At 49.6% G+C, this 24,173-nt stretch overlaps 1 protein-coding gene across 1 annotated transcript in view; it reads right to left on the bottom strand.

Moving 5' to 3' along the window:
• Nucleotides 1-20,353, bottom strand: part of CRHR1 (corticotropin releasing hormone receptor 1) — a 49,784-nt gene extending 29,431 nt beyond the window's left edge. Inside the window, exons 1-2 of the mRNA XM_077313849.1 lie at nt 20,255-20,353; nt 4,468-4,552 (exon numbers count right to left, since the gene is read on the bottom strand). Coding sequence (XP_077169964.1) covers nt 4,468-4,552; nt 20,255-20,281 — 112 coding nt within the window. The 5' untranslated portion in view covers nt 20,282-20,353. The remainder of the gene's footprint in view (nt 1-4,467; nt 4,553-20,254) is intronic.
• Nucleotides 20,354-24,173: the final 3,820 nt, after the last annotated feature.

The raw sequence follows: 24,173 nt of genomic DNA on the forward strand, positions 1-24,173 counted from the left end.
ACAACACAACTGCATGGATTAAAGCCACGGCAAAGCCCCTAGGGAATAAATACACGGGAAAACGGAAGCTCCTTTTTATCACTTGCTGACTCAAGTCAGAGATTTTAGCACATGTCCAGATAGACCGGGAGGCATATTGCCAAAAAAAGACAGGGTATACCAAAGGTAAGGACCAGATTGTCCCACTTTTGGAGGGACATCTGGGGGCACCTGGCAAATTGTACTTATGTTGCAAGTAAAAGATATATATTACAATACTATTTTTGCGTTCTATGCGTTCCATGAAAATTTTTGTTTCTCCATATAGACCACATTTTTAATCAAGAACCACCCCGGTCAATGATGTCCCGTTTTACCAATGTTAAAATCTGTTCACCTTAACCAAAGGCATATTTACCCACTTCTCCTCTCCCTCCCCCATGCTTACTTTGCCCTTCTAACCACTAGAGTACTGATTCCGCACGGGTGGAGAAAACCGGGCTGGCGCCTGTTATGGCAGCGGGGCTAATCTCTGTGGCCACACAACATTGGCACTGACCCTGCCCCAAGCCTGGCACATATTGGTCACTCCATTGCCCAGATTAGAAGTCTGCCCTCCTAACCACTACACCAAGCTGGTTCTCATGTCTTCTGTGTTTCAGAACCCAGGAATTTTGCAAACCAAAACCTGAAGGAAGGAATGTTTTTTCTTCAACCTCCAAATTCAGTGCCGCCAGCAGTCAGGAAAGGCCCAGCATCAGACGAGGACTTAGAAAACCCAGGTTCAAATCCGTACTCTTCCATGGAACCTTGCTGGGTGACCTCAAGCCAGCCCCTGTCTCTCCACCTGATCTACCTCACAGGGTTGTTGTGAGAATGGAATGATGAAGAAAAAGCTAAACAAACCTCTCTGAGCTCCTTCAGGGAAAGAAGGGATTGAATTGTCCTCAACCAATGGCTTAATTGACCATCGATCTTGGCAGGTTTTTGTTGTTCTACTTTGTCTTAAAAAAAAATCAATTCCCTCCAACTGCGTTATGTAGAGTGTGGGGCTACATCTTGGAGACCCCCACTGGATTCTCCACTCTGCCACAGAAGCTTGCTGAACAACACTTCAGTCACTCTCCGTCAACAACTCTCGGTCCCAGGGTTGTACGAGGATAAAACAGTGGAAGTCATTTCCCGTCGCCATTGAGGGGAGAGACGGAGTATAAATGAAGCAAAGAGATCTATCAATCCATTGAATTGTCAAGTGAGGCAGTGGTGGCAAAGGGAACCGAACTCGTGCATGCGAATAACCATTCATCACAGACCACAGATGTGCATGTGGAGTGTTAGGATGTGGAGCTCACAGCCAAGCGTACAGCCCTTTATGTGTTCACCCACCAAATAGCCCTGAATTGCTCAATGTCATTCTCTGTCCCCTCCTTCTGCTGAAATCTACCAGTCCCGCGAAATTCATTTCACGGATTATTGAAATTATAATTTTTTGGCAAGCAAAGTTGAATTGCGGAGAATTTGTTCACGGATTCTTCCTCATCGCCCTTTTTGTTTTGTGCTTGCAAAATACTAGGGAACGTTCAACCGGTCCACGTTGGCAAGTGGCTGAGGGAATTCCACCTTAGGAATAAATGCAACCCAGACCCCTCTTTAACTTAACCCAGGTTTTCTCAGCCAGGGTTTCATGAAACCCTGGGGTTTCCTGATGGCCCTGGAAGGGTTTCCCGAATGGTGGGAGTAAATTAATTTTATATATATTTTAATTAGTTAAAAATGTATTGGATGATATGACCATCCGTGTTCGTGTTGACCCACCAACCCCTCCCAAAATGGACGAGGGACGTGGATGAGGTGGGAAGGGGAGCAACCCTGGGTATACACAGCTCTGCTTCCCAACCATATTCAGCATGACCGTCCCTCTTCTGGGGTTTCTTGAGGTCTGCAGAATGTTCCAGGGGTTTGAGAAAGGCTGACTTAGCCCAAAAGTAAGCCCTCAACTTTGCAATTGTAAAACTCACGTTTGCCCCAGGGCATTAAAGCAGCAAACCGTGAAGGTCATGGCTCTCACTGATGTCAGAGCAGCCGGGCCAATGACAGCCAGAGGACAGGACGTGACACTCGGACAGCGGGTTCATTTGCATAAGGAACAAAGACCTACTGGCCACAAGGGAATCAAAATAGCTGATCTAGTGGTACCGGTTTTAGGGACACTCTTGGCAAGGATAAAAACAAAGCAAAGACAAACAAGCCGTCAAAACAGAAGCGGAAGGGAGGAGGGCCGGTGGGTAGAGGAGGAGATCCGTGGCATTCACAGACCATCACCCAGAAAGAATAAGGCCCTCTCAAGAAGGGAGAAAGAGGGAGCTGGAATAATTGACTCTGCAAATCACAGCACCAACCAGAAAAATAACAGAATCCACAAAACATAATTTGACAAAACAGCATGAAATCAGGGTGGGCCAGTTAGAATAAGATACCGTTATCATTCTGGGAGGGAAATTATAAGCGAATCATGAAATCGTCGCAAGGATAAAATGCAGACAGACTACGCTCTCTCCCCCTCTGTTTTTAATTTGCTTCTGCTGAATTGTTCCCCCCCACGCAAAAATTCAGCTCCTTTCCCTTTTAAAACTAACCAAGCTGATAGTCCTCATAGGTCTACAGGACAATCACCACCACAACTCCAAAATCCCGCCGACTTTCCTTTCCAATTCCCATTCTATTTCCCTAAAAACAAATATGGATTTCCAGAGAAGAATAATTCTCTTTCAATGAATTGCAAGAAGCGCTAGAGCGATCCGCCAGAGGATTTGAGAGTTCTTTGGCACAGGCGTTCAGACAGTTCGTTTGCCAAAACGGTATCCGCACGTGGCCGATGCACTGAGATTCTTTTACGCTCCGTCTGGTTAGCCTGAATGCCGATCTCTCTCTTCCGGCTCCCAGTTCTCCTTTTGGATGGTTTGCATCGGAATGCCTTTGTGCTGATGGACTTTGAAAATTGCTGAATGTGATTTAATGACCGCACACATTTAATGCGCAGAAAGGTGCAATGGAAACACTGAAGGGTCCGTCGATCAGGCAGGCAATGATCTCGCAAGTTAATTAACAGAAATTGGCTCTGCCATTTGCAGTTCTGCTCCTGGCCGAGGAGGGTCTCAGCCAGTATTGCGATACCCCATTGCTGGAAGACATACGACGAGGGACTCAGTTGATCCGTTTGGGGTCTAATGCGTTATGTAGCATCCCCAGTACCACGGTTAGAGCGACCACTGGCCAAATCTAGGTAATGGTCCAGGGCACCAGATTTTGAGGGCTGCCAAAAGGTTTGGACCTTAGCATCTCCAGGTGGTAGGCAAACCTGAGACCCTGGAGAGCTGCTACCAATCGTAGCAGACAAGACGAACTGACCAAGCAAGGATCTAACTAAGTGTAAGGCAGATTTATGCATTCAAAGAGCTCTGTAATGCGGGACAGGGGCAAGAAGAGATCACAGCCAAATGAGTGCTGGTGAACGAACTTTAGGAGACAAGAGGAAAGATATGAGACTGGGGGACTGTCGCAGTGTTTACAAACAACTCCACCACTTCCTTGTGTCCCTCAGACCATGTGTTTTGGCAGGGGAGTCTGGCCCTCCAATCCATCTGAGCCTCTCCTGCAAGCCATCAGTCCAACAGACCCTCTTCCCGTAAGAGGCTCTCTCTTCAACGTAGATTCGGCCAGAGCTCTTGGGCACTGAGAGGGCAGTCGATAAACCTGCCCTCTGGGGTCTGGGGCTCCATTTGGTGAGCCATTTAGCAATCCAATGGTCCTAGGCAGCTGGTTTGGATGCTAGTGCTGGCAAAGAGGCTCATGGTTCATCCCTGATATGACAGGGTACTCAAAAAGACAGCTGTGTCAATGGAGTCTTGTTGGCCTGACTCTAGCCTAGAGCAGCGATCCCCAGATTTCTGGGGATGGTGACCCAGAAGTCCAAATGTACAGGGTATGGTGACCCATCCAGGGCTCACCCAACATCTTTTGTCATCCTAGATCAGCCTTTTTCAAACTTTTGACCATAGAGGAGCCCCTGAAATAATTTTCCAGACTTTGAGGAGCTCAGAAGTGATGTTGGGTGGCCACACCTCCCTGCCAACCCCCCCAGACGTTGCATGTCAATAGAAGTGATTTCATCACCTGCATTAGCAGACAGGTTTGAGGATGACTGGGAGAGAGAGACAGGTTGCAGGTCTCCCTCCAATGACAGCAGGCAATCAGAAAAGGACGGATGAATGCTAGCAAGGGAGATGACAAGAAAGCTGAGGAATCTCTGGGCCAGCAACTGAGGGCCTACTGAAATTGGGCCAGCAGACACAACCTCTGGTGTTCAAAGCTAGAGTGGTCCGAAGGTCTCTGGATAGCTGCATCACTTGTTCCCTTGCCACAAGGGATAACTGTCCATTGGGAAGGCACCACAGCACAATGTCAGAAGTAAAGTTATAATACACTTACTGGTGCTGTTGTTAGCGGGAAACAAGTTCTCACACAGCTCATCCAGGGTGGTGGCTGCAGCCAGGTTGACCCAGAAGAAAAGAACCTGTGTGAAGATAAGAGGGGGATGCTTTGAAACGGCCAGGGAGGAAGCGGACGGTACCCCCAGCAACTTCTCACAATCAATAATTGCGGTGCACAGCCAAAGGCCGAATTCTTACAGACTGGGTGGCATTTCCCAGGGCCATGTTAAAGGAGCTTTCTGTTACATCCCCATTGGCTGGTCTTATGATCCCTAGTTGGGATCTAAAATCCCAGATTGGATCTCAAGCACTGGTCCACTTTTTTTGGGCCATGGACCACCAACATGTTAGCATTTGAAGACTGCAATGTTCTACTGGAGGCATACTGGGAAAGGTGGTCCCTCAGATATACCAGACCTTTACTGCATGAAGCCTTAAAGCAATCTTTCTCACCTTTTTACTAATGAGAAACCCCTGAAACATTCTTCAGGCTTCACAAAACCCCAGAAGTGGTGCAATCCTGCAGAATACGGTTGGGAAGTGTAGCTGTGTAAATGCCCGCCTGGGGTCCCTCCCCTTCCCACCCTCTCCAGGACCACCATTGGCCATTTCAGGAGGAGGGGGCAACTCAACATGGCCATATGCTAAATTTAACTCCTACCCATTTGGGAAACCCTTCTAGGGCCATCAAGAAACCCCAGTGTTTCACGAAACCCTGGTTGAGAAAGCCTGCCTTAAAAGTTAGAACCTTAGTCAATCTTGTGGCCGACGGGACTCCTGTTTTGATTCTGCTGATGCAGGCCGGCACGGCAACCAAACTGTATTTCAATGGAGACCCTGATACCATATGCAGACTCACCCAGACATATGTATTGCTCAGATAAAGCCTTGAGGACACTGTCATGTCTGAGATCCAGACACCAGAATGCCCCCCCCCCCTTCAGGGTAAGCAACACACTGTGCAGTGACAAGGCCTGCTGACAGCTCAGATATTTCAGCATGTAGGACAAGATCTGACCGCTATCTCAGGATGCAACCTGACAGCTCCGGAGAAGGAAGATGGATGGTGGTGAGGCTTTGACAGAACCCGTCAGCAGTGCTTGCTTGTGCTCTTGATACAAGGCATTTGCTGCAATTTATTGGGTAAATAATTCCACCCGCTTGCAAGGGCTATTTTGCATGCGCGTTTGGATCTGGGAGAATGAGAGAGAGAGTGTGTGATGTTGAGCGAGAGGGGCCGGATTTACAAGTCGTTGGAGCCCGAGAGAGTTATCTTCTGAGTAGGAAAACATTTCCTGCAATCCCATATAGATACGGAGTAATTGTGGTTACTGAACTGTTGGGACCAAGATTGGGGATGCCATGAATTTGGCCACAAACAGCCGAACTTGCTGTATCAGTCAGATGAGAGTCAATCACATGGTCTATTCAGTACACTGCTGAACGAGTTTGTCATCTGCTGAACGCAGCCTTTTTCAACCTTTTGATTGTGAAGAATCCTCTGGAATAATTTTTCAGACTTTGAGGACCCCAGAAGTGATATCCGTTGGCGTAACGTTCCCACAGCCCTTAAGCTGTTCAAGGCAAAACCTCTAGCACAGATATCAGTTGGCCACACCCCCTGCCACACCCCCAAAAGTGACATCACAACCCACACCCTTAGTCAGGGGTAGTCAAACTGCGGCCCTCCAGATGTCCATGGACTACCATTCTCAGGAGCCCCTGCCAGCGAATGCTGGCAGGGGCTCCTGGGAATGGTAGTCCATGGACATCTGGAGGGCCGCAGTTTGACTACCCCTGCCCTTAGTCCTCCTTTTGCTCCCTCCCCCTGACTTTGCCACTACTATGGCAGAGTTGCCTCATGCAGGCCAGAAAGAAGAGTAGGATCCCAGACCCCCTCTATACCATGCCCCTTCAGAGCTCTTGCAGACCCCCTTCAAACCTCCCACGAAATCCCAGGGGTCCAAAGACCCCCCGGTAGGGAATCCCTGGCTGAACAGGTTTGCCTTGACTGTTTTCAAAACCACACATACACAAAAATAGTGTCAATCCAAAGAGATCAGCAGGTGTTAATGTTGGCAAACACCAAATGGTAGGTTTTTTAAAAACACAACAAAACACATGGCATTTATTTGTGTCTAATTTATGTGATTTGCGATTAATTGAATGGTGTATTTAAATAATATTTTATCTTCTGGAGAAGTAGCACAGCAAGGAATGCCAAGAGTTGAATTCAAATCAAGCGCTGTAGCATTGTGCATGTGCAAGAAGCCAGTTGTGCAGTGGCAACACGCTACATAGCTAAGAAAGAATCCATGAAAGCAACCTGCTGGACAGCCACAAATGGGTCAACAAGCAGGTGAACAGGCTGTTGAAAAACTGGCTGCCAGATGTTAACTGGAGAATACACTATTAGCGTCACCAAGTATTCGTAAACCAGATACTTGGTGGCTCTCCTTTTTTGTGGTTTTCCTGCTGTCCCGGCTCCAGTGCTGAGATACGGCACTGGAAGCAGATTCTAATGCAGGGCTGGCCAAATTGTAGTTTTCCAGATGTCCACAGACTACAATTCCCATGAGACCATGGCAGAAGCTCATGGGAAATGTAGTCCATGGACAGCTGGAGAGCCACAGTCTGGACAACCATGTTCTAAAGTTATAGTTGCCAGCTTTGATTTGAGAAATACCTGGAAATTTTGGGGGTGGAGCCTGAGAAGAGAGGTAGTTGGGGGAGTGGTAGGACTTCAGTAAGGAACTAGACTACAAGGTCCACCCTCTAAAGCAGCTATTTTCTCCAAAGGAACCAATCTTTTTCACCTGGAGGTGTGTTCTAATTCTGGGAGATCTCCAAGGCCCATCTCGTGGTTGGTGACCTTTTTTTAGGGCTGAGGTCAAGTTTGAAAGAAACCTTAGAGCTGAGGTTTTTCAGAATGTCATAAATCTACAACAAAAGAAAAGTGATGTTGAGGTCAGTTACTCTGTCATCAAATCTATTTCCATATCAGGCTGCTCTTCACCTGATTGGAGCTATTAGGGGATAATCAAGCCAGTTTGAATGAGCACTACATGATTAAGGACTGTCTCATTTCTCTGCATACTGCATGAACCGTGTGGGAAGTCTAAAAAGTTACTCGCTTGCTAGAGCAATTGAGGGGACAAAAGATCAGGCTCTCTTCCTGAGAGCTCTTCACTGAGACATTTATTAATTAGCTCTCATTCATATCCAGCTTCCTTCCAATTGTATTTTTTTTACACTGCCTTTATCCTTTGCAGAAAGTGCTCTCTGCGCTTCGGAACAAAGATTAAATTGTTAACAGGAAGGTCAGATAGGCATTAACAAATATATCCTTACTGGCAGTGGTTTCGTTTCAGCGCTTATGAGTGACTAAACCATGTGTGTGTCTACATATTTTTTGCCACGACTGCTGTGACTCTATTTTAGTGCTTGCTTAGATCTGCAGTAGAGCATCTACTGAAAATATATCGAAGTAGTGTCAGCATCAGAGCATGGGCTTGGAGTATATGCAATATATTTCATAATGCCCGTGCACAATGAGGATTGACATGCAATCCTGGATTTAATGTACATCAACAAATTTAGAAGAAGAAGAGATGGTACTTTTCTCTACCCAAAGGAGTCTGAAAGCGGCTTACAATCACCTTCCCTTTCCTCTCCCTACAACAGACACCCTGTGAGGTAGGCAAGTCTGAGAGAGCCCTGAGATAACTGCTCAGTCAAAACAGCTTTATCAGTGCTGTGGCGATCCCAAGGTCACCTAGCTGGTTGTGGTGGAGCAGGGAATCAAACCCGGCTCCCCAGATTAGAAGTCCATGCACCTATCCACTATACCTGCTGAGACACTTCCATATGAAGATTCTCCATTCAGTCTCAGAGGCTCTTTGGAAGGAAGAATTTCTCACATTGTTAGATGTGACAGAGGCATATTTGCATATTTCCATTTTTCTAGGTCATCAGCGTTCCTGAGGTTCTGCTTCAAAGACATGCATTATAAGTACAAAGTGCCTTTCAGTCTATCAACAACCCCAAGGGTATTTACCACACTAATACATGGCATAAATAGCATGTCAGAAAGAATGTAAGTAGCTTTTCAGAAGCACATATACTTTCAAGTAACTTTTTAAAGGCGCACATCCTTTTTTTGGTGGAACTATTCATCCCCATCATTTGTTTTCACTGGTCGGAAATGCGGAACACTGTGGCACCAAAGCAAGAGTTAAGTCTTCCTAAACTTCCTAAACTTCATCATCATCATCATAATCATCATCTTTATTATTATTATCTTTATCATGGTAACCCACCCTTACCGTGAGGCTCAGGGCAGGTAACATCAACAGTAAAATACAGTTATAAATAACATTCAAACACTTAAGATTAAATTCCACTTAAAAACAATTTACAGTCCATGCCTCTGTCAATTGATATAATCGTTGGGTTTCTTTCTTTGAGTGGATGACTCAGTTCTTCGTATTCTATCAGAAGTTTCCCTAGGGAGGCCAGCCAAATTGATGTTATTGGGTGTTATAATCCTGGCCTCAACCATAAGCCTGGCGGAGTAGCTCTGCCTTAGGGGCCCTGTGGAACTGACTGAGGTCCCGGAGGACCCTGATGTCAATTGGCAGAGCATTCCACCAGGCAGGGGCCAGGCCTAAAAAGGCCCTGGTCCTGGTTGAGGCCAGTCTCACCTCTTTGGGCCAGGGACCCTGAGCAGATTTTGGTCTGCTGAGTGTAATGCTCTTATAAGGTCATAACGGGAAAGGCAGTCCCACAGATACGTCGGTCCCAGATAACCAGAGGGATGCAAGAGGGAAACGTGTCGTTGATATTTCAGAGCATCTTCAGATTTAGCACAGCATCGTATGTGACCCGCAAGATTCATGCCAAAAGCTTACCAGCTTAGAAATCATCATGACTGGATTCCCAATACAAGCGATATTTCCAGGCTGTTTAGGAAAACCAAGAGAGCCTTTCAAGTATATGGCAGAGACAAACTGGCTCGTTGTGCCCGAAACCATATCCCTGGCAGTGCCTGAGCCAAGCGTGAGCACAACTTGTTTAACAACAATGCCACTCGCTCTTCTTTTTCACAGGCTACAACTGTGATTAACAGCCCACATTTTAAATCTGCAATTAATTACACCAATTAAGACTTTCAGTCCTATTTCCAGGAGTCCTTTAGAGGAGGGAAAAAACCCACTTGGGGCCAGAGAAAACTGCCTCACAAAGGCGAAAATCACGACAGACGATCTTCACTGCCTTAATTTTTCTATTAATTGCTTCAATGTGCTGTAACTTATTTATGGATTTATAAAGGGCCTCAAATGAGCCTGGAAAAGAATAAGATAAAACTGTCTCGATGGGTAAATAATTGACTCACGAGAAAGGTAAAGAAGAAGAGTTGGTTTTTATGCCTCACTTTTCTCTACCAGAAGGAGTCTCAAAGCAGTTTACAATTGCCTTCCCTGTCTCTCCCCACAACAGACACCCGGCGAGGGAGATGAGGCTGAGAGAGAGCTCTGGGAGAACGGCTGTGAGCACAGCCCCAAGAGAACTGTGACTGGCCCAAGGTCACCCAGCTGGCTGCACTTGGAGGGGCAGGGAATCAAAACCATCTCACCAGATTAGAAGCTGCCACTCTTAAGCACTGCACCGCACTGGCTCTCAGATACAAGAAAGATATGAGACTGCATTCAACCAGCTTTTCTCTGGCTGCAAATGAAGAGCAAATCCCCTCTGAGTACCTAGGAAGGCTATGGTGAGCACTGTGGGAGCCGTGTGGACAAAATCCATGGGAGGGGCAAATGTGAAATCTTGCTTTGGCAATGTTGGCATCGTTTCAGCCTTTCGCCTCCCTTGTAGGCGAGCTGCAACCGCTCTGATCTTTCCAGGCACTGAGGGGGAGGCAAACCACTTGTTTTGCCCTGTTAGTCATCCCCTCCTCCACGAACATTTCTTCCAGCGCCGGGTGATTTTGACGGCGGAGCGGACCCCCTCCCCGCCCGCCCATCTCCCAGAACTCAGAACGAGAAAGCGACTTTTGCCAGCACTCCTGTCTCCCCAACAACAACCCCCTCCCGGGTTTCCCTCTCAGACGTACCCGCCAGTTCTCCCTTAATTCACCCACTCCCTGAAATCTCTCCAGCAGCACGAATCCTTCGACTTCTCGGGATGTGGCCTCTGTCGGGAGACAGGGTGTGGCAAAAAGAGTGGAGAACCGGCTGCGAGAAACGTGAGATACAAACAGCCTCTGTGGAATCGGGCCAGTTCTGTCTCCTTCCACACAAGGAGTCCTAACCTTTAGGGCAGGGGTAGTCAAACTGCGGCCCTCCAGATGTCCATGGACTACAATTCCCATGAGCCCCTGCCAGCGAATGCTGGCAGGGGCTCATGGGAATTGTAGTCCATGGACATCTGGAGGGCCGCAGTTTGACTACCCCTGCTTTTGGGGATAACTGGAAAATACCGACCTAGGAAACTAAATCAGGATTGCCAAGGCCAACCCTAGCAGCTGATGAAAGACTGAGGGATGGCCGCATGGGGTTGGGAAATACCTGGGGATTTGGGGGACGGAGCTTGGGGAAGAGGGGAGTTGGGGGATGGGAAGGACCTCAGCAGCATATAAAGCCATATAGTCCAACTTCCAAGCAGCCCTTTTCACCAGGGGAACTGATCACTATTGTCTCCGGGTGCCGCCTGGGGATTGGCAACCCCTGGCTGCCACTACATCACTTGCATGACATCACTTTCCGGCTGATCTTGGAAGTGATATCTAGGGGGCCAGGTTGCCAGGTCCCTAGGTGCTGCCAGCTGGGGGTGGGAAGGCACTTTCTGGAAGACACCTCTCTCTCTGTCTCCCTGTCCCTCTCTCTGTCTCTCTCTGACTCTCTGTCTCTGTCTCTCTCTCTTTCCCTCTCTTTCCTTCCCCCAAAGAGGAGGAGGGAAGGACACATCAGCCAACGGAGGGAAGGGTGGCTCGGTTTTGTATCTCTTCCCCATGATCAAGAAAATCTTGCTAAAGCAAGCTGCCACACTGCAGCAGCAACAGCAACCCCGGAGAAGGAAGCAGGAGAGAGCAACTGAGAGAGCGGGACAAAACTCAGCCTGTTGGGGGGGGCGGGATTTCCCCTAGTTTCTTAAAGCCCTGAACTGGAGGGGGACATGCAAAACTAGGGAATCCTCAGGCCCCAACTGGGAAATGGCAACGCTAGCGACATCACACCACTCCCAATTTCAACAGAAACTCTATGGCTCACCCCAAAAATCATGTCATGCTGCAAACACCATGGTTATTCCCCCCTTATTCCACCCTGCCCCCAGCCTTCAAAGGGGCAGAGCGGGCTGGTGGGGAGGACTAGCAGCCATAAATACCATCCTTTTGCAAGATGTTCCTACATTAAAATTTATTTCCAGTCCCAGTAGGATATAAAATCCTGGACACTGAGGACACAGAGAGCCCAGCTTTAACCAGTTTCCAAAGAAGCACTGGCAGAAAGACCAGTCACGCCTCCGGAGACCCGCCTTGGAAGGCAGACAGCTTGTGGCATTTGGCTAACGAGGCCTCGTGGAATTTGAAACAGGCGGGCCTGGACTGTATTATGCAAGTCCATTTAATCGGCTGGATCCAAAGTGGTTTTTCCGTGGGTGAAAATGGGAGGGAAGGGGGGGCCCTGTTCATGTAAAAAAGGCTGTGCTGGGGATCTCAGAAACAGCACAGACAAAAGGTGCTGTTAACAAGAAAACTGTGAGGGGGCTCTCAAGGTAACAAAAAACTCTCAAACCTTTTTCTGTTCTTGGGAGTCCAATCAGCACAACCTCCGGATTTGTTTTGTTTTCAAGAATCTTCCTCAGAATCATAGAATTATAGAATCATAGAGTTAGAAGGGACCTCCTGGGTCATCTAGTCCAACTCCCTGCACTATGCAGGACACTCACAGCCCTATCATTCATCCACTGTCACCTGCCACCCCCTTAAGCCTGCACAGAATCAGCCTCTCCATCAGATGGCTCTCCAGCCTCTGTTTAAAAATATCCAAAGATGGAGAACCCACCACCTTCTGAAGCAGCCTGTTCCACTGAGGAACCGCTCTAACTGTCAGGAACTTCTTCCGGAGGTTTAGACAGAATTTCTTTTGAATTAATTTCATTCCATTGGTTCTGGCCTGTCCCTCTGGGGCAAGAGAGAACAACTCTGCTCCATCCTCTACGTGGCAGCCTTTTAAATACTTGAACAACAACACAACCAAACAAAATGAAAAACAGACCTGTTTTCTGCCATTGTCTTCTGAAGCCTCCTTAGCTGTCAGGCATACAGGAGAATTTCCCACTTTTCACATCAAATGTTTCACTCGCAAAAACCGGCATGCTTTTTCACGAGCTGCGTGTTTGATCCAGACTAAGCTGGCAACCTCCACCATACTTCCACGTCCCGAGGTAGGACCCGTAGACACACACCTCATTTCTCAGGATTCCCCATCTCCCTTTTGTGGAGATCAGTGCGCTGCTTGGGAAGGCTAGCTGGAAATTTCCATTCTGCTGCTGGAAAATTTGCTCTGGATCCAACCCTGTATATGTGGCAGGGCGCAGGAGAGAACTCATGCATGCTCCCTCGCCACTACTAACCCCTGTTGCAGCGTTCAAGATAGGGGAAATTCAGAGGTGGCTATTGCCTGGCTCTGCCTGGCCAGCACCATCCTGGCAGGGGCTCATGGTAATTGTAGTCCGTGTGTATCTGGAGAGCCGCAGTTTGGCCATCCCCGCAATATACAAAGCTGTAATCACTCACCATTACACACACACACAGACACACACACATGAACACACACACACATGCTCCTTCTGGCAGCCCGGATGGGCCCAGGCGCCTCTTAAGAAAGGGTATCTCCGGGCGTAAAAATAGCTTCTATTTCTGATTTACATATATTAATTCCTGTCTGTATCTGGAATGAATTCATGTAGGGAAATTCTGCAGACTCTATTTGCACGAGGCATAATTGATGTGCGTGGATGATGCCGACGGGAGGAGGGAGAAGCGTCTTTAACTCAACGGAAACCTCCTCGCCATCTTCGCAAGGAGGACGAGATTGCCAGGGCGTTCTGCTTCCTGGCTTGGCGGCCTGTATGGCCCTCTTGCTACACCCTAGAAATGAGGCAGCGGACAGCTCAGTGAGAAGAAGGCAAGGCGCTCTACACGTGCTCAGAACTCTCCCCGTTAGGCCACTCAACCCCAGGACACAACCCTGACATTAGAAATGGACTCAGAGCCTCAGGCTCAATTTGTGGTTCCACCTCTAAGACTTGTGCTTACATCAACTAACAGGGGAGCTCCTTGCTACAGCTTCACTGCGTGGACTCATGGGTGTGTGTGTGTGGGGGGGGGGGTACGTCACAAGAGTGTCCTGATTCACACCCCTAGAATAGGAGAGCTGGTCCTCTGTAGGGCCCTCTCATGCTGTTGCATTGCTACAAGCTCTGAGCAGAGTTTAATACATGGGTGGCCGATCTGCGGCTCTCCAGATGTCCATGGACTACAATTCCCATCAGCCCCTGCCAGCTGGCAGGGGCTCATGGGAATTGTAGTCCATGGACATCTGGAGAGTCGCAGATTGGCCATCCCGGTAATGCATACGACCTTTCTGTACGCCTGGCTCGTGGCTGTGGCCAACATTTCACTGGGAAGGACCCGTGCAGGTGGCCTAGCCCATGTGGTTCCGGCATCCAGAGAATATAGCAATAACGTGGGGAGAAATCACCAGGGTTGTGGCTGGCACAGCACTCTGGTGATGGGTGAAGGGGTCTGATTCTAGGGCACATTATTTTTGGAGTACTCTGTGTCCCCAGAGTTAAGATTTGTGGACTTTTGGGGGTGAGCGTCTCCTTTCTAATGATTCTCGCCCAAAAGTTCCCCGGTCACCATCAGGTTGAATAGGTAAGTGTCTGTGAATAGGAATGTGCAATTCAGCTTGGATAATAAGCCCCAAAATACTGGAATCAATGCTGATTCAGGCATTGTTCAGGCTTCCCTGAGCTGAGCCGCACGTCCCGTTAGTTTAAATGAGCTCGATCAGAGAAGCCCAAATCGATTCGGGCTAAATGCAGCTCATTCATGATTCGGCTGATTGAGAAAGACCACCCCCAAATAAGCTGTCAGCTCAGCTGATCCTGAGCTGTTTGGTGCGGTCTTTCTCCCTAGCAGACCCCTCTGAGGCTGCTTCCCGCACCCAGCATGCCGCCCGTCCCAGTGCGGTTGAGGCCTGTCTCCGTAGATCAGCAGTTCATCGGGCTGTATCCAAATTCTTTTGGCTAGATTCAAATCACCTGAATCCCTATTCTAACAATGGGTATTCAGGTGATTTGCATATACCCGAATAGACTGAGTCTGAACTGAAACAGTATCAAATGTTTTCTTGGTGCACATGCCTATCTGTTCCCCATAATATATTTCCGGTAAGGCCTAGGAGGAGGAGCTGGTCTCATGGCTTAAGTGCCACTCAGCGCTTAACATCCAATCAGGGCGGCTGTCCCGCCCCTGAGTGCCTCCTCCTTCTCCAACCGGCTTGCCTGCCTGTCCAGCAGCCATCCAATCACCTTCCAACCTGCACCTCTTCCACTCCCCTCAGAGGCTACAGATCCCTGCTGCATGAGAGCTGCCCCTGCTGGTGAGTTCCATGCCTGGGAGCCTCCAGCCTGCAACCTTTCCAGGCCCTGGGGGGATGGGGAGGCCATCCACAGCGTTCTTCCACCCCCGCTCCCAATCTAGGGCCCGTTGAATTCCTGAATGCAACGGGCTTGGCCCCTAGTCTCTGAGCAAGTGAAGAAACTTTTTGAGCATTCCGTTCATCGTACAAGAGAGATGTTTAGTTCTTCCCTTGGAAGAGGAACCTGCAGCTCAACATTTCTCAGTAGAAAAGAGCAAGAGTCCAGGGCCCATTCTGCACACAAAGGATAATGCACTTTCAATGTGCTTTGGCAGCTGGGTTTTCCAGTGCAGAACAGGAAAATCTACTTCTAAAGTGCATTATCTATTGTGTGCAGACTAGGCCCAGGAGCACCTTAAAGCATAACAAAATTTGTGGCAGGGTAAAAGCTTCCGTGAGTCACTGCTTACTTCTTCAGACACACAGAGCCAGAAGAAACCACAGAGGGATATCCAGTCCAGCCCCCCATCTTCTCGGGGACTTTAAAAACACACACCCTCTTGACCGGGGCTCGTCCAAATCTCCTCCTAAAATCTTCCAAATTCCACCACTCTCCAAGGCAGCATATTCCATCCATGAACAGCCCTCACTATAAGAAAATGTTTTCTAATATTTAAGTGGGATCTCCTTTCTCCTAATTTGAACCCATGGCTCCTCATCCGTGTCTCTAAAGTGGCAGTAGTTAAGTTGGCCCCCTCTTCAACAGGTCTACTTTTAATGTAATTAAACACAGCCCAAAAAAAACCACCCCTTTCCCTTCTCTTCTCCAAGCCACACATACCCAACTTTCTCAAGCTCGCCTCGTAAGGCACGGATTCCAACCCCTCAACCCTCTTAGTCACCCTTCTCAAAACACACTCCAGCTTGTCAAGATCCTTCTTGAACGGCAGCACCCAGAACTGGACCCAATATTCCAAAAGAGGCCTAACCAATGCAGAACAGAGAAGCATTATAACTTCCCTTGCTCTGGATTCTATGCTCCTAGCAAGGCAGCCTGATATCACATTAGCCTTCTTAGCTGCCACATAACACAGTTGGCTTATGGCCCGCCAGAATTCCTAAGTCCCTTTCACGTGGCATGCCCTGTCTTATATTTATGCATCACATTTTTATTATCCAAATGTAGCACTGTACACTTCTCCCTATTCTCAGAGTGAGAAGGGAAGGAACATTAGATGCGCCGTCTCCCCTTTGGTGGTGGCAAGTGGGAACATCAAACAGCCCCCCCTTGTTGCATTGCCCCATGCAATAAGTGAGCAGTGACCCACAAAAGCGTATCCCTTGCCATCCCATGATGACCCACCCACCGCCTCCCAAAACGGCCAGTGACTGGCCTGGAGGGGGTGGGAAGGGGAGGGGACCCAGGTGGGCTTGTACACATCTCTGCTTCTCAACCAAATGCTGCAGAATCACACCACTGCTGGGCTTTCTCCAAGCCTGAAGAATGTTTCAGGGGTTTCTTAGCAATAAACACTTGGAAAAGGAAGGCTTATGTCCTTTTTATTGCTTCACATTCATTCCGTTCCATTTTGAACACTGGCCCACCCTGCTAAAGTCCTGCTCCTGCATCTTAACCCAATATAAGAACAATGAAAGTCGCTTTGGGACATCCAAATAGTGTAAATAAACGGAAATTAAAAGAAAGATGTCTTTAGCCAAAACCACCAACAACAACAACCAATCAACCTGTTCATTTCATCCCCTATCCCGACTTACAGTTACTGATATAACATGGTGCTTTTCTCCTACCTACCAAAGAAAGAGGGAGGGAAAAAAGTTTTGATGTAAAGAGACAGTTAAGTAGTCCTAAACCACCTTGGTGTAGTGGTTAGGAGTGCAGACTTTTAATCTGGCAAGCTGAGTTTGATTCCCTGCTCCTCCACATGCAGCCAGCTGAGTGACCTTGGGCTCACCACAGCAATGATAAAGCTGTTCTGACCAAGCAGGAATATCAGGGCTCTCTCAGCCTCCCCTCCCACACAGGGGGTCTGTTGTGGGGAGAGGAAAGGGAAGGCGAATGTAAGCTGCTTAGACACTCCTTTGCGTAGAGAAAAGCAGCATCTAAGAACCAACGCTTCTTCTTCTTCTTCAGTAATCTCAGGGCTCCCTCAGCCTCACCTACCTCACAGGGTTTCTGTTGTGGGGAGAGGAAAGGGAAGGCGAATGTAAGCCACTTTGAGACTCCTTCGGGGAGAGAAAGCGGCATATAAGAACCAACTCCTCTTCTTCTTTTTTTTCTAAAAGCCACAGAAAAGGAACAGGTATTTTGTGGTGGTGGCCACATGTTTTAAAAGGATTAATTGGCCAATCGTTCATCTTGTGCAAATTTCCAAGGAGCACCAAAGACGGCAGCACCTTCTGCCACAAGGAGAGACCATCCATCCAGGCTGACCTCGGTGGCCTCCGGCGCTACAGCGTGCCAAAAAAAGGAACTGCAGGCACACTGCCCAAAAGTTCCCTGCAGAGCCCAACTTTTCAGATGATCAGGCGGAAATCAGGCCACCTTGGAGAAGAGCAGGGAAAAAAGAGCATCGGTAGCTAATGATGTAAAGAAGAAAAATCTTCAAGCGGGAAAGATGATTGCTGGGCGTCAGGAAGAACCTGGCACAGAGTCTTCCCCTGGGGATATTTATTGGGCACAATGCATTCTCACCCTTTGGTAGAGCTGCTTTTGGTTTCTTTAGCACTCAGTGACCTTGGTTGCCATTGCACACGAGCACCACAAGCAAGTTGTGAGGAAGGGGAAGGGGAGAAGCCTCGTACAGCTGTGGGATCCAGCAGTGCCCCTGAATTCTGAGGTTCCTTGAAGGCTTATTGGGGATACCTTTAGGAAGAGTCCCATACTGGCACCAATACTGGTGAGCCAGGTTAGCCCTGCTTCATCAGATCTCGGAAGCTAGGCAGAGCTGGCCCTAGCTAGTATTTGGACAGGGGACTTCTAAGGAATAGCAGGGTTGCCATGTACAGCTTCCCGTTTCCCCTACCTGGAACCTGACGACAGGGGTGGTCAAAGGGCGGCTCTCCAGATGGCCATGGGCTACAATTGCCATGAGCCCCTGCCAGCTCTCCCGGGAGCTCATTCCACCAAGGCCAGGCATATCTCTCTGGGGCCAGGGGCCACTAACAGATTTGTATCCGCAGAGCGGGTCCAGCCCCCTGCTCAGTGCAGGATCAGCCTCAAGCATCCAGAACAAGGATCTGTCCAGCTGCTGCTTGAAGATTCACCCAACTCTATTAAAATATGGCCACAGGAAAACACCCTCCTGGTTTAAGGTTTCCTAAAGGCCTAGAGCAGGGGTAGTCAAACTGCATCCCTCCAGTTGTCCATGGACTACAATTCCCATGAGCCCCTGCCAACAACTAAACCGATTACATCAGGGGTAGTCAAACTGCGTCCCTCCAAATGTCCATGGACTACAATCCCCATGAGCCCCTGCCAACAACTAAACCGATTACATCAGGGGTAGTCAAACTGCGTCCCTCCAGATGTCCATGGACTACAATGCTGGCAAATGCTGGCGGGAGCTCATGGGAATTGTAGTCCATGGACATCTGGAGGGACGCAGTTTGACTACCCCTGGCCTAGAGTATGTCCCCACTTGTACTGAATGTTATCTCTGGACTGTGCTGTAGCCCCACAGCTGGCCCTCAACGCGTCCTGAGCAGCCAAAAGCAGACCTTAAAGGTCAGGAGTCTGAAAACCACCCGTTCTTGTTCTTCTATAACCTTTGCCTGCTCGGCCACCTGCATTTTGTAAAGAACAGATTTCACTCTGGCCACGGTTCCTGCAAAAGGACCGCACTACCTGTGGGGAAGAGCCCTGTCCTGGACAATCAAACCTGCCAACTAGCTTGGCGTAATGGTTAGAGCTTTGGCCTGGCAGCTGGGAGACCCAGGTGTGAGCCCCTTCTCTGCCCTAGAAGCTAGGCTGTGTGACCTTGGGTGGGTCGCAGCCCCTGAGACTAACCCAGCACACAGGGTTGTTATTGCGAAGATGGAACGGAAGAGGAGGAGATGCCCTGTACCATTCTGGGCCCCCATTAAGAAGAGAAGTCCCCCCCTCCTCCCCCGATAGACCTTCAAGACCTCTTATTGGGGATTTGTTACCTCTCCGTAGTTCTTACTACACTTTCATATACATCACTTGGGATAGAGAGGGGGGATAAACCCTCTGAAAAGGACAGTTAGTCATTATTGTGCATTTACATTTGCCGGGATGAAACAGTTTATATATGAAAACTTAAGGGGCTCCCTCTGTGGGGTCCCGCCCCAAAAAAACTTACAACTGCGGACAAGGGTCACTGTCCTTCCAGGTGTGCATTGGAGTCCCTAGTCCCCAAGAAGAAAAGCTGGGTTTTATGCCCCGCTTTTCACCGCCCGAAGGAGTCTCGAAGCGGCTGACAATCGCCTTCCCTTCCTCTCCCCACAACAGACATTCTGGGAGGTAGGTGGGGTGGAGAGAGCTCCGAGAGAACTGTCACTAGCCCAAGGTCACCCAGCACGTGGAGGAGGAGTGGGGAATCAAGCCCAGGTCTCTGGATTAGAAGATAGCGTGGGGTTGGAGGATGAGTCCATATTTTGAACTGCACCCCCACCCCCCAAAGGAAGGAAGCAGGAGCAGTTTCGGGAACTGCAATAGCCAGACTTTGCCCCACACCGGCAAATGGAGGTGGGGGTGGTGGACAGGGAGAAATTGGGGGTGAGGGTGGGGGCTGCAGATTAGAATTCCGGTGCATGAAAGGAAAGGAGGGCTCAGCCTTCCCCCAACAGCATGCCTAACTCCCGTCCTCAGTCCGAGGAGGGGATGCTGAAGATAGGAGAGACCCCCCCCACCCACACACACACCCCTCTCCATCAATCCCAGCCAATATCCCGCCCCCCCCTCCCACTCCCCCACTTCTGGCTTCATTCTTTCTGCAGCCCCCTCCCCCCCCCCGGGCGGGTTGCCTGGAAAGTTGAACATGGGAGGGGGGCAAGTGCAGGCAGGAGGAGGCAGGGGAAGACCCCCCCCTGCAATAAGCCCCCGCAAGGTAAGCACCCCCCCCCCCCGCCCCGCGCTTCCCCGCCTCTCACCTGCAGCAGCGCCGCCCGGACTCCCATCCTCGCTCCGCAGCTCCCTCCGGCCAGGCGCGGGGAAATCTCCTGCCGCCGCAGCGGAGCGAAACTGGGCGGGGGGGGGGGAGGAGGAGGAGGAGGGCCGCGGCTGCCTCCTCCTCCTCCTTCCCCTCCCCCTGGCCCGCCCCCACCTGCCTGAGCCCGCTCTGAGCCGGAGAGGGGGAGAAGGGAGCCAGCCCGTCCCTCCTGCTCCCCCCTCCCGCCCCCCATAGATCCCTCCTGCCCTGGGGGGGGGGCTGGGGGCGCGCTGCCCCCTTTCCTCTTGATGCCCTGTGCCCGACCCCCACCCCCGCCTGCAGGGAGGACTGCAGCACAACGTCTAGAGAGAGGAGGGGGGGTCGCCTAAGGATGCCAGCCTGCAGGTGGGGCCTGGGGATCCCCCGGAATGACAGCTGCTCCTCCCCGGACTGCAGAGATCAGCCCCCCCCCCTGGGGAGCACGGCTGCTTGGGAGGGAGAGCTTGGGGGCATGGTCTCCCTCTTTCTAAGAGTGTCCCAACCTAGAGCTGGGGAGTTCTGTATCAGGCTGTTTTGTCAAGGGGCGGGGCTTGGTGGCACAGAGGGCGGGGCTTGTTGATGCTGGGGCAGGGGCCCGAACTCACAGCTGCCCCAAAGAGCCACCCCCGCCCAAGTCCTCTTCTTTGTCCGATGTCCTGACACCATCCCCAAGGGCGGCAAAGGGGTCAGGTGCCTCCTCTGCTCTGGCCACAGCACCTGGTTGGGTACCATGCTCTGCTGACCCTGCACACGCACACCAAGTGGCGCCTAGGCCATGTACCCCAGCCCCCCCCCCCCCCGATATTCCTCTGGAGCTAGGAACTCGACCACCCCCTGCCCAGGAAGAACCGGGCAACCCTGTGTGGAAGTCCCCTGGAGCCATTACCTGTTTTCTACCTTCGAGCCCCTGTTCCCGAACACACAGTGTGACCTGGTCCATGCATGTGAATGGGGTGTCCTTCATTCGGGCTGGGATGGCCATCAGCCCCCCAATCCCTTCTGTCAGAGGGCCTACGCTTGCTGACCTCCAGGCACAGGATCAGAGAGTTGCCAGCCTCCAGGTGGGAATGCTCAGCCTGGAGAAGAGGAGGCTGAGAGAGGACAGGAGGGCTCTCTTGAAGGATCTGAAAGATCATCACCTGGAGAAGGGCAAGGAGCGGTTCCTGTTGGCAGCAGAGGAGAGAACACACAGTAAGGGCTTAAAGCTACGTGTAGAACGGTACCAGCTAGATATCAGGGTGGAAAAATTCACAAAGTAGTTCAGTCTACGGAGGTGGGGAGCTCCCTCTCACTGGCGGTCTTCAAGCAGCGGCTGGACAGATCCTTCTCCTGAATGCTTGAGGCTGACCCTGCATTGGGCAAGGGGGTGGGACTAGATGGCCTTTATGGCTCCTTCCCACTCTAGGATTCTGTGATTCTAGAATCTGTTTCTTGGAGCATGACAGAGTTCAGGGAACGGGCTTTGGAGGTAGAGATGTCAGCGTCTCCACCACCCATTTATTGTATGTCTTGAGCGATTAATGTCTTGTCGGTTAATATCCTCGTTTGTGTCAGTAATCATTTTCTATACAGGCAAGCCCATCTGGCAAGGACCGTTTAAATGCAACGCCATCCGCGATGAGCAAGTACTTATGACATGCTGCATAGAGGCCACATGTGGCTGGAGGCCACAGAAAAAGCACTGCTTCTGATTTACATGCTAATATAACTGAAACGTAAGACAGAGGGGCCAAGGGGGAGGGTGACCTTTCTCCCCCCAGCCCATCCACCCCGGGGCTCTGGTTTACCCACATATTCTTGCAGGATGGCCAGATGGTATTCCTCAGGGCTGGGGATACAAGGATGCCCTCTCGGGACATGTACCAATGCTCCGTCAGTGGGTGGAGTTAAAAGTTTGAGAAATGAAAGGCAGGCCCCAATGTTTTCCCAGAAGTCAATTTAGAATTGGCTTTTTCCTAGTGCACAATGTTTGGGTCCCTTTTCTTTGTCCCACCCAACTCCTGCCCATCTCTCGAGGATTTTTATCCATCATCATTCCACTCCTTCTCCCCCCTGCCCTGAAGAAGAGTGCTTTCCATTTTCTTTTCAAATGGCCCAAAAAGATCGATATCTGGCAGCCATGTTATAATGACGTTTTAGGCAGGTTCCTTGAATTTCCAGCGTGCATTTTTGTTTTAAAAGTTAGCCCCTAGCCCTTTCCGTTGTGGAGTTATAAAGAAAAAGGCATATGTCCTCTAGAAGAGGAACTAGAGACTTGCATCTTTTTAAAAATGAAAGCTGGGAATTCAGATAACTTGCTTAAACTATCTATAATGATATATTGATTTTTAGGGCTGTTTTTTGAAAATAGGGGGTGTTTTGATGCGGCTGATAATGACATCTATGAGTCCTTGAAAATCCTCATGATATATACAGGGCCCTGTGATATTTAAAACAGATATCTGTGATCTGGGGTCCTGCCTGCTTCCTGATACTCAGTTTGTGAAGGGAGGGGAAATAGTTCACCATCTTCTTAATGTTTTATGGGGTATTTTATGGGGGTTATTGTGTTTTTATTGCTTTATTGTGAACTGCCACAGGACAATTGAGAGCGGCGGTATACAAATCTATGAATGAATGAATGAATGAATGAATGAATGAATGAATGAATGAATGAATGAATGAATGAATGAATGAATGAATGAATGAACGAACAAACAAACAGATCCAGTCCTCCTATCTCTGCACCAGGAAACCATGCTCATAAAAAAGCTGGCATTAAACCCTCTTCTCGCTGTGAGCCTGGTGCCCAGACTTAACTGCTCTCTTTTGCCAGCTTTTTTCCAACCGCAAAACTATTAAAGGCTTTGTGAAGAGGAGATCCTGCAGGGGGTACCTGGCTGTCTTCATCTGGGAAAGAGGCAGATGTTATACTTGCTTCAGCATCTGTTCCTTTTCTGTACCTGAGTTTGCAGCAGGGGGCTTGGTGGACATCCCTGCTCAGCCAGGAATCAGTCCTGTTTTGCTACTTGACCCATCAGTAGACCCTCAACAATCAACTAAGGGGTCTTCACCCCCATGGACAACTTTCTTGCCAAATGCTAGAGGTGGGAGGCAGAGGCAGGGAAGGAGACATACAGAAAAGAGGAGGAAGAAGAAGAAAAAAAGAGCGGTTTTTTGTACCCCACTTTTTACTACCCGAAGGACTCTCAAAGAAGCTGACAATTGCCTTCCTTTCCTCTCCCCAAAACAGCCACCCTGTGAGGTAGGTGAGACTGATAGAGCTATGAGAGAACCGTGACTGGCCCAAGGTCACCCAGCTGGCTGCGGGGAATACACCCCAGTTCTCCAGATTAGGGACTGCTGCTCCCAACCACAACACCAAGCCAGAGAAGCACCCAACTATTTTTAGTGGAGGGATTGGTTGCCAGGGACGTTAAGCTAATTCTGTCGCCATACATCAGGGAAAGAACTGCAGAGCTGTTTTGGAGGTCTGGCTGAGGGTGATTTAAAGCAAAACGCAAGTCGTCGGAGGAAGCCAAGGCAAAATGAAACGCTTCCCAAGACGAGGGGAACCATCCCGTTTGTCACAGCTAACACTGGATTGCTCGGCTGGGCGTGCGGGAGGAGGAGACAGTGGCGGGATGAAGGAGGAGACACTGATCACCCCGCTGACCATGGGGCCTTTTGAACATCTGAGCAACCTCTGCAGTGGCACCGTTTTAGGCAGAGAATTCGCTGAGAAGCCCAGCCTCACAGATAATGAACACGCATTCTCTTTAGCCAATCTGACCTTCAACTATTTCCTTAAAAGAAAAATGCTACGGCTTCCAAGACAGCTTCCCAGGAGGGGCTGTGGCCTCTGTTTTTCACACAGAAGATTGTAGGTTCAATCCCTAGCA

The sequence above is a fragment of the Paroedura picta genome, chromosome 16 (genome assembly GCF_049243985.1).
Source record: "Paroedura picta isolate Pp20150507F chromosome 16, Ppicta_v3.0, whole genome shotgun sequence".
NCBI lineage: Eukaryota > Metazoa > Chordata > Lepidosauria > Squamata > Gekkonidae > Paroedura > Paroedura picta.